The sequence below is a fragment of the Cnephaeus nilssonii genome (genome assembly GCF_951640355.1).
Source record: "Cnephaeus nilssonii genome assembly, chromosome: 16".
NCBI lineage: Eukaryota > Metazoa > Chordata > Mammalia > Chiroptera > Vespertilionidae > Cnephaeus > Cnephaeus nilssonii.
Genome location: NC_137087.1, coordinates 60,661,816 through 60,677,423, shown reverse-complemented (window position 1 = coordinate 60,677,423; position 15,608 = coordinate 60,661,816). Strand labels below are relative to the sequence as shown.

General features: G+C 48.3%; 1 protein-coding gene across 2 annotated transcripts in view; it reads left to right on the top strand.

The window, feature by feature from the left end:
• The first annotated feature begins 7,170 nt into the window (after nucleotides 1-7,170).
• Nucleotides 7,171-15,608, top strand: part of EDRF1 (erythroid differentiation regulatory factor 1) — a 29,780-nt gene continuing 21,342 nt past the window's right edge. The window contains exons 1-7 of one of the 2 annotated variants that reach the window (XM_079793189.1): nucleotides 7,171-7,382; nucleotides 8,312-8,520; nucleotides 10,393-10,459; nucleotides 11,042-11,167; nucleotides 11,919-12,043; nucleotides 12,294-12,450; nucleotides 15,330-15,431. In XM_079793189.1, coding sequence (XP_079649315.1) covers nucleotides 7,275-7,382; nucleotides 8,312-8,520; nucleotides 10,393-10,459; nucleotides 11,042-11,167; nucleotides 11,919-12,043; nucleotides 12,294-12,450; nucleotides 15,330-15,431 — 894 coding nt within the window. In that variant the 5' untranslated portion in view covers nucleotides 7,171-7,274. The remainder of the gene's footprint in view (nucleotides 7,383-8,311; nucleotides 8,521-10,392; nucleotides 10,460-11,041; nucleotides 11,168-11,918; nucleotides 12,044-12,293; nucleotides 12,451-15,329; nucleotides 15,432-15,608) is intronic. The other variant, XM_079793190.1, reaches the window with a different exon arrangement.

Sequence of the window (15,608 nt, the reverse complement as noted above, 5' to 3'; positions counted from 1 at the left end):
GGCCCTGAGTGATGTTGTAAATATCCACATGGCCCTTGGCAGGAAAAAGGTGCCCAGCCCTGCCTGAGAGGGTCCTCCCTGCAGCTGCGATTCTCCCGGGAGTCACTGCGCTCAGATAATACACAGTCCCCCCCGCCCAGGTGCACAAAGCGTCTGACTTCACCCCCGGGTCTTTCCCAAACAATTCCAGATGCCCACCCAGGTCATGTCCAACCGTCTCAGGGAGAGACAGGCCTGAGGCCCTCCCCCGGAGAGCTCTCCATCCTCCTCCCCCCTCTCCCACGTCCAGGCCACGAGAAGAGTGATGTTCGCGATGGAGCCGAGGCCAGTCCTTCCGCCATGTCGACAGACAAGAGAAGATTCCAGAGAGAAATGCCACCCGCAGCAAACGCATGGCAATGCGCTTTTCCGCTTTGTGCTTCTGAACGCCTTTGGCATCAGCACCTCCGAGCTCTCCGGGGAGCGAGGCTGTGCCCGGCCCTGCCCCTCGATGCCAACGTGAGCGGCCGGGGCTGCTCAAGTCCTTTGTGATAAGAAGGAACAGAAGCCTGGGCACTTTTAAAAGGCGACGCTCTCGCCTTGTGGGGCAGGAAGAAGCGTGTGCAGAGGGGGGCTGGCATCTGAATTCCGGCTCCGGCTCTTAGAAAACACTGTAAATAAAGGTCAGAAACGGGCGCAGGTGGATGGTGCCCGTGCCTCACCCAGGGGTCACCTCCTGCCCGGCACTCCATGGGTGGGTTCTGCTACGGGAGCCTTGAGGCCGCGGGACCCTGGGGACGTCGCACAGGCCCTGGGATGCCCGCGAGGAAGGAGATGTCACGGACACGGTGAGTGCGGGAGTCGGGGCAGCGGCTGGGATGCTCCCCTGGGGCCCTCTCCACGGGAAGCCGCCTCCCGCAGGCGCTCAACAGCAAAAGGTTCATGGGGTCTGCAAAGGCCGAGCCCAGCGGAAAGGCCGGGAGAGCCCCCGGCGGCGCCGACGGGCAGGGTCCGCTGAGAATCCTTTCCCGCACTCTCGGCGGCGAGCACAGCGGGAAGGACCGGGGCTCCGGCCGCCCACAGGTGCCTGCGGAGCAGACGCGTGTGACTTGGAAACCGTCCCGGGGTCCCTGTCGGGCAGTGACCCGCTTCGCAGGATGAACTCACCAAGGCCTTCAGAGCCGCGCGGGGAGGGCGCTCAGCAGCCACCTGCCCCGCTCCTGCCCGCAGTGGCGGGCACCCGTTCTGAAAGGCCGCGCTAACGGCCCGCACTAGAGTGTCAGCTCATCCACCTCTCGGAGGGGAGCGCCTTCCAGGGATGGGCAAGAGAGAGAGGAAAAGCCCTGTGGCAGCCTGGGACAGCCGGGCTTGCAGACACATTTTGGGGCAAACCAATCAGGTGCAGCTGACAGATCAGCCTGGGCATTCTGAGAGGACCAACTCGCGGATCAAGGAAGACAATGAAGATGCGGGCAGACATGTGCAAAGCCCTGCCCGCGTGGCTGACTCACAGGAGGCGTGCCATCCCGGTGGGATGCCCGCTGTCTCCCTCCTGTCCTGCCTTAGGTAAGCTGGATCTGCACCACCGGCCTCCTGACAGTTCCTCTGCACATTTAAATATATAGATACTAGCGGCCCGGTGCACGAAAATTTGTGCACTGGGGCAGGGGGGGGGGCGCCCTCAGCCAGGCCTGCCCCCTCTCACAGGGCCTTGTCCCCAAATGGAACCATGTGGATGGCATCCAGCAGCCCATCTAAGCCCCCATACGCTGTGGTAGACTCCATGATGGTCCAGGGGTACCGGTGCCCCTCCGGGGGGCGGGTTAGTCTTCCCTGTCACACCTGTGCTGAGCTTGACCGCGTGGCTCATGGCAGACAAACGTGTGTGGCATGGTGTCCGTCGGTTCTGATCGGAAGTGTTAGGTCAGTGGCGCTGCTTCATGAGCCCGGTCCAGAGCAAAGACGACAGGGACGAGTGACAGCACGCCTCAAATGCTGCCTGCCACATACTTGTACCTGGTATTGTGGACATTCTTATCCTGAACACATTTATCATAGTTTATCTGAAACTTCAATGTAATGTAGCGTCCTGTATCTTACCTGGCAACCCTAGCTGTAAGTCCCTGACATCTGGGGGATGTTGGTTTCAGCCAATAACCCAGTCTCACTTGACTAACACATCAGCCAACCATGGCCCAAGGAAAGGCCAATGAATATGTTAAGTCCTAGAAAGGCTTAATTTTGCCCTCCCTTTTCAGATTTTAAGAAAAGGAAGTTACAGGTCTTCCAGCACCCAAGAAGACTGTCTTTGGCGATCACTGTCCCAAGGTGACCTCACTAAAAATGTACATTCCCTGACCACACCCCAGCGACACTGCTTTAGAACCTTGGGGTGTCAGGAGGTGTCCTCAGGTGGTTCTGAAAGAAATTGATGTTCCACTGGCCTATGTCTGCAATATTTTACAATAAAATATATACATATTTTATTTCAGAGAGGAAGGGAGAGGCAGAGAGGGATAGAAACATCAATGATGAAAGAGAATCATTGATTGGCTGCCTCCTGCATGGCCCACACGGAAGACTGAGCCTGCAACCCAGGCGTGTGTCCTGACCGGGAATCGAACCATGACCTCCTGGTTCATAAATTAATGCTCAACCACTGAGCCACGCCAGCTGGGCTGCAATTTAGCTTTAATCTCTTCCACCTCTAAGTCCAAGACCAGGACCCGGGAACTCAGGCCCTTTCGATGTCCCACAAGCAGAGTAAACACATGAGGCTGGGCAGGTGTAAGGCACTAGGGCATGGAAGGGGACTGTGGCAAAGTGAAGGGCACAGCCCCAGTCGAACTGTTCCCCTCTCTGCAGCGGGGGGAGGGGCTATTTAGGAGCTCCGAGGGCCCTGGGCACATCTGTCTTACAGACCACTGTTTACCTGTGTAGGTTTCGGAAAGGATGTCTCATTTTGCGTTGAACACTGTGTGCTAGGAGAAGCCAAACACATTTATAATTGACTGGGATGTCTCTGAAGTCCTCATGCAGGCCGGGAGGACTTTTGTAATCAAAGAATGTCTCACCTATAACTTTTAGAATGGAACAAACTGTAATACTAACTTTAATCATGAACGATATTGACACTGCCCTAACTGGTTTGGCTCAGTGGATAGAGCGTCGGCCTGCGGACTGAAGGGTCCCAGGTTCGATTCTGGTCAAGGGCATGTACCTTGGTTGCGGGCACATCCCCAGTAGTGGGTGTGCAGGAGGCAGCTGATGGATGTTTCTCTCTCATGGATGTTTCTAACTCTCTATCCCTCTCCCTTCCTCTCTGTAAAAAAAATCAATAAAATATATATTTTAAAAAAGTTATTGACACTGATATATTTGGGAGATACTTCATTAAACTTCTTTATCTTTGATCTTGCGGAGTTAAGAAATATTTCAGAACCAACAACATTGTTTTTATGTCTCGAACATTCTGATAAGCATTGTAAAAGCCTGTTGGCACTCGTTATCCTACCTGCCTTGCCTAAGGGCTAACACGGTGTGCTGTGCCTGGTGTTGGTAAAACAGATGATCAGACAGGGCGCCCTCCCTTGAGGAGCTCACAGTCGGAGAGGGAGGCAGATGCAAGCAGGCAGTTTTTCTGTTGAGTGACAAGTGCAGGATAAAAAGCTTTGGAAACAAAGGAATCTAAGGGGAAAGGAGGGTGTCAGGAGAGGCCATTCTGAAACATGTCGAGACAACCTGTTCCATCAGCAGAAAACTATGAGCAGGTTTTTCCAAAATATACTTTTTATTGATGTCAGAGAGGAAGGGAGAGGGAGAGAGGACATCCATGATGAGAGAGAATCATTGCTCGGCTGCCTCCTGCAGGTCCACCACTGGGGATCAAGCCCACAACCCGGGCATGTGCCCTGACCGGAAATCGAACTTCTACCTCCTGGGTCATAGGTTAACACTCAACCACTGAACCACACCGGCTGGACTAAGCAGTTATTTATTCAACAAACTGTTTAAGTGGTGAGAGCACCAGGCACAGGGGAGAGTGCAGATTGGCGACAGGAACCGGGATAAACACCTGCAGCGCAGAGCAGGCCACAGGTGGTGAGGTGCATCGGAGGGGTGTCAGGAGTGGGGGGGAGGGGGACAGGGAAGGAGGGGGAGGGCAGACGCTGGAACAATACAAAAATGAGCCTAAATAAGCATCTTAAAATGCAAAATTCTGGAAGTAATGATTCATGTTTTCCCACATTCTATTTCAATCACTTACATTAGAAACAATGATAACTTCTTTAAAAACCCACAGCACATAGAAGTTTTTCAATAGGGAAAAGAAGAATTAATAAGCATTCAAAACTAGAAGAATGAATGAACTTATGTAACTTCTCCTGCCCTCAGGGGTCACACTCCTTTACTACCTTAATCTGTCTTGCCCTGGACCGGGGAGTGGCCCTGGGAAGCCCCGCCCCTTCTCAGACCCCCATCCCCAGCCTGACAACCCCCTCCGCTCCCAGGATCCTCTCTGCTGCTGAACTCCCTTGCTGTGCTGAGTCCCTGGCTCCCTCCAAGTCACTCTCCGCCTCTTCACAGGCTGTTTCCAGCACATTTCCCACGAAGCACCACCAACAAGCGCTCTGGCACTGACTTCTCAATCTATTTGAACAACGAATCACCGCTAACTCAGAAATCCCTTCTTACCAAGAGTCCTATATAATGAAAAGCTAATATGCAAATCAACCGAACCATGGAACTACCCATCGCTATACAGGAGCTGCCCCCTGGTGGTCAGTGTGCTCTCACAGGGGGAGCACCACTCAGCGCGGTGGTGGTGGCAGGAGCCTCTCCAGCCTCCATGGCAGCGCTAAGGATGTCCAACTGACGGCTTAGGCCCACAGGGCTCCTGGACTGCAAGAGGGTGCAGGCCGGGCTGAGGGACCCCCTTCCCCACCCGAGTGCATGGATCTCGTGCACCGGGCCTCTAGTTATACAATAAAACAGAATTGAAAGAAGCTAAATTTTATATATGTATATGTTTAAAAGCATCATAAAAATTACATTTTACTGCCCGGCCGGTGTGGCTCAGTGGTTGAGTGTCAGCCTATGAACCAGGAGGTCACGGTTACATTCCCAGTCAGGGCACATACCCAGGTTGCACGTTTGATCCCCAGTAGGGGGCATGCAGGAAGCAGCTGATCCATGATTCTCTTTCATCATTGATATTTCTCTCTCCCTTTCTTCCTCTCTAAAATCAATAAAAATGTATTTTTAAAAAATTATATTTTACTATAAAACACAGGCATACCTTGGAGATATGGCAGGTTACGTTCAAGATCACCATATCAAATAGCAAGAATAGCAATGAGTGGTCATTTTTGTGCTGGTGGAGGGTTTTGTCTTTAGTTTGTAAAAAAAAAAAACGCAACACCTGTGAAGCGCAATAAAGTTACGCACAATCAAATGCTGTTTCCCGTAATGCATGATCAGAAAGAAAAAACAAGAAAGTAAAGAAAGCTTTATTTAAAGAATATATTTTAAATCACTTCATCTTATCATTCATGTGTTTATGGACATAAATACAGCAATAGACATGCTTTTAAAATTAGGATCATATTGCATATTTGCTTTTTAACATATTATCATTTAAGCCCTAACCGGTTTGGCTCAGTGGATAGAGCCTCGGCCTGCGGACTGAAGGGTCCCAGGTTCGATTCTGGTCAAGGGCATGTACCTTGGTTGCGGGCACATCCCCAGTGGGGAGTGTGCAGGAGGCAGCTGATTGATGTTTCTCTCTCATCCATGTTTCTAGCTCTCTATCCCTCTCCCTTCCTCTCTGTAAAAAATCAATAAAATATATTTTTAAAAATATTGTCATTTAACATCATATCATGTACAATTTAAATGTTCCTGAAAAACAACAGTCGCACACGTTAATGGTATTATGGACCAAAAATAGATTTAACCATCCTAATGTTAGACATTAGTGTTCAGTGTTCTACTATGATAACATTGTATTACTTGCAAAAAAGCCCCAAAAGAATTGACTACAAAATGATATCAAAACCAACTCGTGTTGACGTATCTACAAGATGTACTGTTGTACCAAATTCCTTGTTAGATATAATTCATAAAAATGTTTTGTTACATTGGAAAACAATTTGCTGGTGGAGCTTCTTCAGTCAAAAGGATTTGTGAATGTACACATAGTGAGTTACCAGGGCCTAAGGTAAATGGGGAAAAACACGTAACTGCAAGAGAAATTATTTTTTCAAAAAAAAAATAAAAAAGCCCTCCCAATATCTTATGCAAAAGAAAGCTAATCTGTATGAAGGCTATGGCTGCATTTTACCAAGCTTGGTATGACACTGGGTGCGGAGCCCGAGGCTGAGCGCGCCCTGCACCTGCAAAGCTGTAACCCGGTCCGGGCCAGTTCTCCACCTCCCTCCTCCTCAAAGCACGGGCATCCTCTCCAGGGAGCCCGTTAGCAATGCGGCCGCTCAGGCCCGTCATCAGTTGCCTGTCACCTAGCCCCCGGGGGTCTCTAGGCACCGCAGCGCTGGCGAAGGCCCAGGACCACCCGCACCGCCCTTGGCTAGCGGCCCGGATCCGACGCACAGCGGGCTCTCCAACGATGCTGCGAACGCGGCCCCTTGCAAAACCCTCCGCCTCTGAAGCCCGTCCCTTCGCTGCTGGGCGCCGCTGCCACCCTCGGGACCGCGGCCACACGGGCTTTGTGATGCGGCGACGGGACGCGCAGGCGGGGCGGCTGGAACCTGAGTGCCCCTCACCTGGGCGCGTCTCCGCGGGCCCGTGTAAACCGAGGAGGCACGAGGCTGGGAGAGACCGCTAACACTGCACGCTTCACAGAGCGGAGCCGCTGGCCACGCGAGCAGCAGCCTCGCCCCTCCCACGCGGCGAGGACCCCGGCGACACCGACTGTGCGCCGAGTCCGAGCGCCAAGAACTATTTGTCAACAAAGACCAGCCGTTGGCAAGGGGTGGAGCCTGGAAGTCAGCTATCGCGAGAAGTGGTCTTCCAAGGAGGCTCTGACAGGCGCAGGCGCACTGCAGCGCCCGCCCCGCCGCGAAGGTGGCTGCCGCCGGGGGAGGCGGGGCCGGGCCTCGGGCGCAAAGCTCGCGAGACGTGGACGCGCCGCCGTAACTCCTTCCTGTGCGAGACCGGAAGTGTGGTGTGAGCGGCGTCCCAGGTGTGCGCTCTGCTGTGCGGCGGCGTCGCTGGGCCCGGGTTCCTGTGGCGGCTGCTCGGGTCCTGCCGCGCCTCGCCTCCCTTGGACCGAGGTGATGGGGGACTCCAAGGAGGCCGGGGCCGAGGCTCCGCCGGCCGGCGCCACGGCTCGCGGAGGACTCAGCCTCCTGTCCCAGGCCGAGTCCGAGGAACCTTCTGCACAGGTGCGTCCGCCGCGGGGGGCCGCCGCGGGGCTGCGGGGCTGTGCGCCCGCTCCGCCGGGAGGGATGTCACGGTTCCCGGCGGCTTTGGCGCCCTCTCCGCGCCTCCCGGGCAGCCTCCGGGACGGAGTGCAGCCGGCGCGCCCGCCCAGCGTCAGGGATGCAGGTGTTTCCTGGCCAGTCGTCTTCAGAAGCAGCCGGCCTCCCCTTCGGAGTGGCCGGTGGGGGCGGCAGACACTGTCTCCGCTCTGAGGGCGCGCATGTAAACACAGGGTGTCCCCCCAAATGTATGCGCACACTGAATAATTGTAAAGGTGCTGCTGTTTGTTAACATACCTGTCATTTTCAAAGTTGAGCTCTCAGCTGTGAAAGCGAGTATATATATTTTTTTGGGGGGGGGGGCGGAGGGGACACCCTGTATGTGGTTCCAGAATGCGACACAGTCGTGCAAAGGTGGAGGGGAAAGAGGGTGTCGGGCCCTAGACGGGGCCCCAGGCCGGCCTGGCAAGCGCTGTTTGTCCATTACTAGACGTTTGCTTCAAAAACGACAAAGCCTCGCGTATCTTACCACAAACTACTTCCTACACGGTGTGTGCGACCGAAATTAAAGTGCCTCTCGGAGTACTGAACAGAGGTTTTAGCAAATGTTGTGTTGAGTTCACGTGATGGTATCGCCTCCCCTTGGCCCCTGCTTCTCCAGCTTCTCGGAGGAACATTTAGAAGGCAGGTTGGTGGGCCTGTTACCCAGCTGACAGCCGTCACCATCCTCCTCCTCCGCTCGGGTGTTTTCTTTGACATTGTGTTAAAAAGGGAAAAGAGCTGACTCAATGTGACAGTGTGTTCAGTGCTGTCAGCAGCATGTGGCTTGCATCCTGGTGGGGTTTCTCCTTCCTGGGGGTGCTCATTCCAGTGTCCGTGCCTGTGTCCCTCAGGGGTCCGCGCTGTTTCTCGGGGGCAGCGAGGTGAAGAGCCGGGCCGTGGTGAAGTACTCCTCGGCCCCCCCTCGGGCTGCCTTTGCGCGCCTGGAAGAGAAAACAGACTTGAAACTGCCGCCTGCCAACTGGTTACGGGAGAGCGCCAAGCTGGGGCCCGCGGGAACCACCATCCTGGGCACCGGTAAGAAGAGCAAGCCGTTTTCCAGGTCAGTGCCCGGCGGTGGCGTCTTCCGTGGTGCCGCCAACCCCTGCTCCGCCACGGAACGCGGACACCTGCTTTTCCGCCTAGTTCGTCACGTTCCTCGTCTGGGTGCGGTTTCTCTCTGGAAAAGGGTCCTTTTTGACTTCAGAGTCCCGTCTTCCCCCGCTAATAGGATTATGGTGTCATAGGGATATAGAGATGGCATACTCTTCTCTCAGGTCTGCGTCACGTTATGAACAGCTGGACTCTGACCCCTAACCTTCAACCAGATGTTTTGTTTTTAGCCAGTGTACATGCCTTTTGCACATGTGAATACAGAGAGGTAGGGCGGCGCCCGAAGAAGAAAACCCTTAAGGCGGCGTGGTCCGTCCTGTGGAGTTTTTCATTAAATGGTGCTGGGTTGTCGCGTCTGAAAAGGCCTGATGCGGACATCCAGCATGTTGGTTGGGCGGCTTGAACCCTTGACTTGGGCGCTTGCTGGAAACGCTGCTGGTGGTACTTGAGAGAGTAGCCTGGGTCTCACTGAGGATCATGTATGAAGGTCCATATGCTTGTAGACCATGTCACGTGTGGGGCTCTCCTTCTCCCTCTCAGTGATTGAACCTGAAGTATTCCCATATAACGTGGCAGAGCCATAAATACATTAGTGCCTTATGAGCCAGTAGCTTGGAAATTATCCTAATGCCACTTGAGGTAAAAGTTCTATTTACAAAATGGTGTTTGTTTGTAGCAATATTTCTAGTAGCAAAAGTTGGATGTAGTCCGTGTATCTTCTTCTAGAAGAATGGCTTAGTAAATTATTATATGTGAGCACAATTAAATGTTAGAAGGTGAGCCCTAGCCGGGCAGCTTAGTGGTTAGAGCATCTGCCCTCTGACTGAAGGATCTCAGGTTCGATTCCGGTCACGGGCACGTACCTCAATTGCAGGCTTGATCCAGTCGGGGTGCGTGCAGGAGGCAACCAGTCGATGTCTCTCTCACGTCAGTGTTTTTCTCTCTGTCTCTTCCACTCTCTGTAAAAAGTCAGTGGAAAAGGTATTCTCGGTGTGGATTAACGATAACAAAAAATGTTATAAGGTGATTTACACGGTAATTATATTGACTGTGCACACCCTGTGTTAAGTACTTTATACGTTGATGTCTTTTAATTCTCACAACAACCTTTGAGTTCGGTGCTGTTGACTAATTTTCACATGGACAGACTGAAGCTTAGGAAGGTTAAGTAGCTTGCCCAGCCCACATAGTAAATCATCAGAGCATGCTTTGAAGTGAGGTGGTCCCGGGTAAGTATCCTGGCTCCTAGCTGGGAAATGCGGGCATGGACGCTTTCCAGGCTTGTGGGTTATGGATGTGCCGCATGTGGTATCTGGCACACATTGTTTTTCTTTTCTCCTGGCCGAATTGGAGTCGGTTGTATTTTTTCCCCATATATACTTTAAAAGAGTAATATTGTATGTAGCTAGGAACACAGTCCCAGACTCAAATCCTGACAAATGTTTGTTTCTATTTTTCTTACCTTTCCACCTAAAAAGAATAACATCTTGAACTATTTTCTCTTGGAGATTTTTTAGGTTTTTTTGTGATTACAAAAATGAAAAGAATTGTTCATTGTTTTTATTCTAGGTGTTTCCTTTTAATTGCTCCTAATGATTATTACTATATTTTATCAAATCTAAGATGCCATTGATTTTAAGTAACACCATTATTTTGTATACCACTAAGAAGGAAAAACTAGCCAGCTGTAATGGTGAGAGGCATGCTGATATCAGAGATGTCAGAATGTGGGACATGTGTGTCCTTGAAGTTGACATTATCTATGATAAACTACCTGCATCACTGTGAGCGTGACCTTTGTGGCCTTCGTTCCCTCCATTAGCTTTGGAATGGCGTACGACTTTATTGATTCCGTGGGGAACGATGTGGACGTTGTCTCTGACTCTGAGGTAAGTGTACTGGTGGGGAAGGCCATCGGCGCTAGGCACTTAGAGCATGCTCTGTGCAGGAGTCTTGAAAAACTGGTGAAATGAGACCACTATCTGATTATTAAATGCCTTTTTTGTTATTAAACAAGCACATATCCTTTCTTCAGAGAGGAAGGAATAACCCCCAAAGCACTGGCAGTGGTAACAATACGAATGTTGATGTTTATGTCTTAAAAAGAACAGTTACAGCGATTAGAATGTTTGGGATGATTTTGTATGTTCCCAGTTGAGAATGAGATATGATGCTTCTGGCAAAATCGAATGCTCCTTAGTTGGTCATCCTTATCTGAAATGTTAAAAGCCTAGGTCGGTACAAGTGTGACCGTGAGGTTAACAGTGTGAGTTGTAAAGCTCAGGTGATTGAGGTTTTGAAGAGCTGTCCTTCGTGTGTTTGCATTTAGCTTTCTGTGGAAAGTACAGTTTGTAAAACCTTAGGAAAGTAAGGCTTATTATGCTTTAAAATGGAATGAAGTTAAAAATGGAAAGTTCCTGAATCACACTAAGAATCGTCTTTCTAAACTCTTTCCTCTTAATTTTCTTAAGAACATAAAAAAGCTCCTGAAGATCCCCTACAGCAAGTCCCACGTGAGCATGGCGGTGCACCGCGTCGGGAGGACCCTCCTGTTGGACGAGCTGGATATCCAGGAGCTCTTCATGAGGTCTTCGCAGGTAGGACTCTGTGAAGAACCGCCTGAGAGCAGCATGTCAGCAACCTGAGGGCACTAGAAAGATGATTTGTTCTCAAGAAAGGCCCAGGTGGAAACAAAGTTGAGGACTTCAGCAACCGAGGAGCCAGAAGTTTCACGGATCCTAAAAAGTAGAAAGGGGAGAGTTGGCAAGAAACTTACTGATGCCAGCCAGCAGGATTCTTGCAAGGAAAAGGATGAAGCCAATGAAAAAGTGGTGAAAAGTCTGAAATTTAAGGGACTAGTTTAAGTTTTTGAAAAACCCTTTGATGTCTCCTTTAAAGAGATTCTCGTGAAACATGGCTGCCAGGAAATGTGAAAAAGGTTGTTATTCTTCCGAATATGTAATTATTAGAATTAACTGGTTCCCTTAAAGCAGTGCTCTCAAACAGTGTTGGTAAATGCCTGTTTCCCCCCCCAATGTATTGATGATGGGTGCTTTTATACAAAATAACCATGTTATTGTTTCCCAAGGCTTACTCTCCATTTCTGTACTTAACTTTTCATGCACTGTTTGCAAATAGTTCATGGTCCTACCAGTCCGATAGCGATTATTTAAAGACTCTTCCTGCAGTGCATTGGTAAAGGAAGATAAGTTACGGTGATTGACATTGAATACGTATTTATGAGACAGTATTCAAAAAGTAAAGAGTACTTCCTGTAAAAAGAGTAATGGGTAACGAATTGTTTTGACTACATGTTTGTTGTATTGATTAATTTTTTATGTTATTCAGACTGGTGATTGGACGTGGCTGAAAGAGTTTTATCAGAGACTTATTGATCAGAAGTGGCAGAGGAAGAAAAAGAGCAAAGAGCATTGGTATCAAAAGGCTATTCTTTCCAAGTTTTTATATTACAGGTACTTGGCTATTTGTTTATTTTATCTTAAAGAGGAAAAATTAAATTCTGATCTAAAATTTAATTTGAAGCCAGGAAAAATAATAATTTAAGGTTTGCCACTGTGGTATTGTTTACATTTCAATGTCTTCCATTTCTTTTCTTTAAAAGTAAGATGTATGCTTGATTATAGAGTCTGGTTTTAAAAAGTAGTAGACTTGCATGAGCTTACCCTTAGTGACAGTGTGATATTTCTGTTTCTGATTGGCCAGTATCAATGGCGATGGAGCCGCGCAGCCCGTCCCGTCTGCTGCAGAGCAGCGGGAGTCATCCAGTTCAGACCAGACAGGTGACGCGGACGGGGCATCGTGGCCCGCCCCCTTCGAAATGCCTTCTCCCGTTTCCGAAGATCCCAGTGCTTCCAGTCAGGTTAGTGAGTACTCCGAGGCTAACTCGGCATACTCATTTAAGAAGACAGAACCAATGATCGTGCCAATAAAAATAGATGAACAGCAATACAAAATATTCTGTCAATTTATGTCTCATAATTATAAAAACATACTTCTTTTAGTTGTTTTTTTTTTAAGAATTTGCCAGAGATATGAGTGGCTAGATCAGATTTTTTTTAAATTTAAAATATTTAAAAAATGTTCTCAGCATTTAACATAGCTTACCAATATGTTTATCAATGCTGATTATCTCCTTAAAGTCATAAGAGTATTATAACATATAATAAATATAGTCATGTAGTATATTTTAAACTTTAGGTGTAAAGCAAGTGCCTATCAAATATTGACTCAGAGACTTGCTTGTAATTTAAATACTGACCTTAACTTTTAGTCAGATTTTTAAGGCTAAAATCACCCTTAAGATTTTCTGGATGAGGTTCCTGAGGTTTTAACCTACAATAATGTTAGAAAGTTTTTAGAAAGGAAGGGAGAGTGAATGTATTGTCTCTTATATTCTTGGTTTCTTCTTATTGCTTGTTTAGTTTTGTCATTGTTTCTATCAAAGAAAAAAAGAACTCCACAGATGTGAATTGTATATGTCTGTTTTCAAGTAAACCTATTGATAAACTTAAAGAAGATAAAAATAGGATCTTTAACTTGGCAAATTATTTTTCCTCTTGCTATGTGTTCTCACATATTGAAAATTATTCACCCAGAGTGTTGCTATCTTTACAAATTATAGGATTACAAGGAGGCAAATATGTTTAACTTGATTTTAGTTTTTGTAAGTTTTAAGATGGAAAAACCTTATTAAACTATGTAATGAATTCAAATTTCTCACAAGTTGGGAAAAACTGAGGAAAGGAAAGGAAGTAATTACCATGCAAGGTGACAGCGGGAACTAGCAGGAGGGGGTGGTGTGGATGAAAAGGGCATGGGGGCCGGGCACGTGCAAGGCCCAGGTCAGGACTGGGGACTGGTTACACTGGTATTAACACAGGATGATTTGCTTTGTAGTTAGCGATTATGTTGTATTATTTGTTTTATACATGTTCATGTATGTGATTATAGTTCACCAAAGGAGTTTTTAAAAATTCTTTTTGTATTCCTTGACTTCAAAACCCACACATTATAAACAGACACAATAGAAATACCATCTCCCACCACCCACCTCCCCTTCCCATTCTGTCCTTACCTTGGGTAGGGCTCCCTATGAAAGACCTTGGAGGCTGTTGAGAAGCTGTAGACTTGCATGTGGAGGAAGTGAACTGGCATCTAGTTAGTGCCTCTCATGCCCTGCACGTCATGCCATGCGTATAAAGCACTGCATGCGTGTTAATGGTATGTGTTGAATGTTGATTGTGTTATTTTACAAGTAAACAAACTAAAGCTCATAAAGAGTAGATGTTTGTCCCTGGTCGCATGGCTGGTGAAGTCCAGGCTAGTGTTCAGATCCTTGTGACTTCAGAGGCCTGTTCTCGAGCCGTGCTCTGCTGTGTCCACGCGTTCCACACATGTTCAGAATGGCCTCAAAGCAGTCAGGTTGTCTTAGCAATGCCAAGTGCCGGGAAGAGCTCTCCTGCCATAAAATAATCTTTCACAGAATATTTTTAGAACATATTATACAGCCTTAATTTCAGCATTTAGTGATTTATTTTTGTCTGCAAGCCACCACCTTATGAATTCTTGTTCCCCAAACCTAAACCACTAGTTTGAGGTCTGGGTTAAGCAATAATAAGAGGTGAAATAGGTATCTTTGTAATGGCCTGATAGCCAGACCTTTATTTGGAACATCATAACCTAGAGCCCAAACTCTCATTAAAGCAACTCCCTGGCAAATACGATTTTGGGAGTTGGTCCCCAGGTGAATAACTTGTCTGTGTAAATAAATAAAAAAGCTTGGAGCTCTAGAGTATTCTTCAAGGACACAGCAAAAGTGCTGGAGATTCATGCACGTGCACCCACCCACACACAACCTGTGTACAGTCACGTGCACTTCTTGGCAGGCAGATGCTAAGCCTATTAGCACACACCTAGGGTGAGAAGTGAGGGTTCATGGACTACAGTGTGCGTGCACATATGCATGCCCATCTTGGGGACTATGGTGGCATTGACATTCGGCTTAAAGTAATGTGTCTTAATGGCAGCTGCCTAATGATTGGAAAACTGACTGGTGGACTGAGTTTACCCACTGTCAAAAGTTCCTCTTTCTAAAAGTGTTTTTGAAAGTACAGTCCACAGGATGTATTAAGAATTAAAAGTGTCCTGAGATTAAGTCAGTCTGAAAACATTGGATCACACAGAGGGGAAGTCGATTTTCTACTACAGAACCTCTTGGAGGCTTTTCCATGCTCATGAGCATTGTTACTCTCCAGAAGCAAGTCTACAGCGAGTAGCCTTTGTCACCGCTCACTCTGGTAATTTCTACCAAGTATCCCAAGGACTAGTGGTCTGTGAAACACATTACAAAATGCAAAACTAGAGGTGGTTATCATGACGGGTGTCTCAAAAATAGGGCTGAGGTTTCTCAGGAATGTTTTAATTGCATGGAGATGGGGTAGGCTAAAGATTAATGGTATTGAAATTTACCCCCCAAAAGAGAAAAATATAAAACTTTGAAAGCTAAAGTAATCTTGAATTTTTCTGAGTGCGAGCTAAATGTGATTGGCTTGCTGCAGTGGCTGGGATAGCTAAGAGCTGTCGGAAGCCACCAGTGACAAGAGTTGGGAATGTGTCTTAGCCTGATGACAGCAGTAGCTTTGAGGTGTCTGCTTTGAATGCTTGGGTGATACTCTAACAGTAGGCCTTTTATAAGAACTTCTGGCAGCAGAATCATTCCTATCCTTGCACTTTTCACAGGGAAGTGAGCCTCTCGAACCCTCATACATAGTGGGGCATCTGGCCTCAGCCCCCAAAGAACAAAACCTGACTACTTTATTCAATGACGGGGAGAACAGTCAGGTATGCTTCCCAGGGTATCCGCGTCCAGACACCCAGCCCCAGCCTACTTCGTCATTAAAAACTAGTCTCCGTTAGAATTCGTAGGGGGGAAATCTACTTGATCCCGAAAGTCCATTTCTAAACAGCTCTGATCTTACAGCTCTGTCATTTTCACTTACTTCGTCTCCTTTGTCCTTT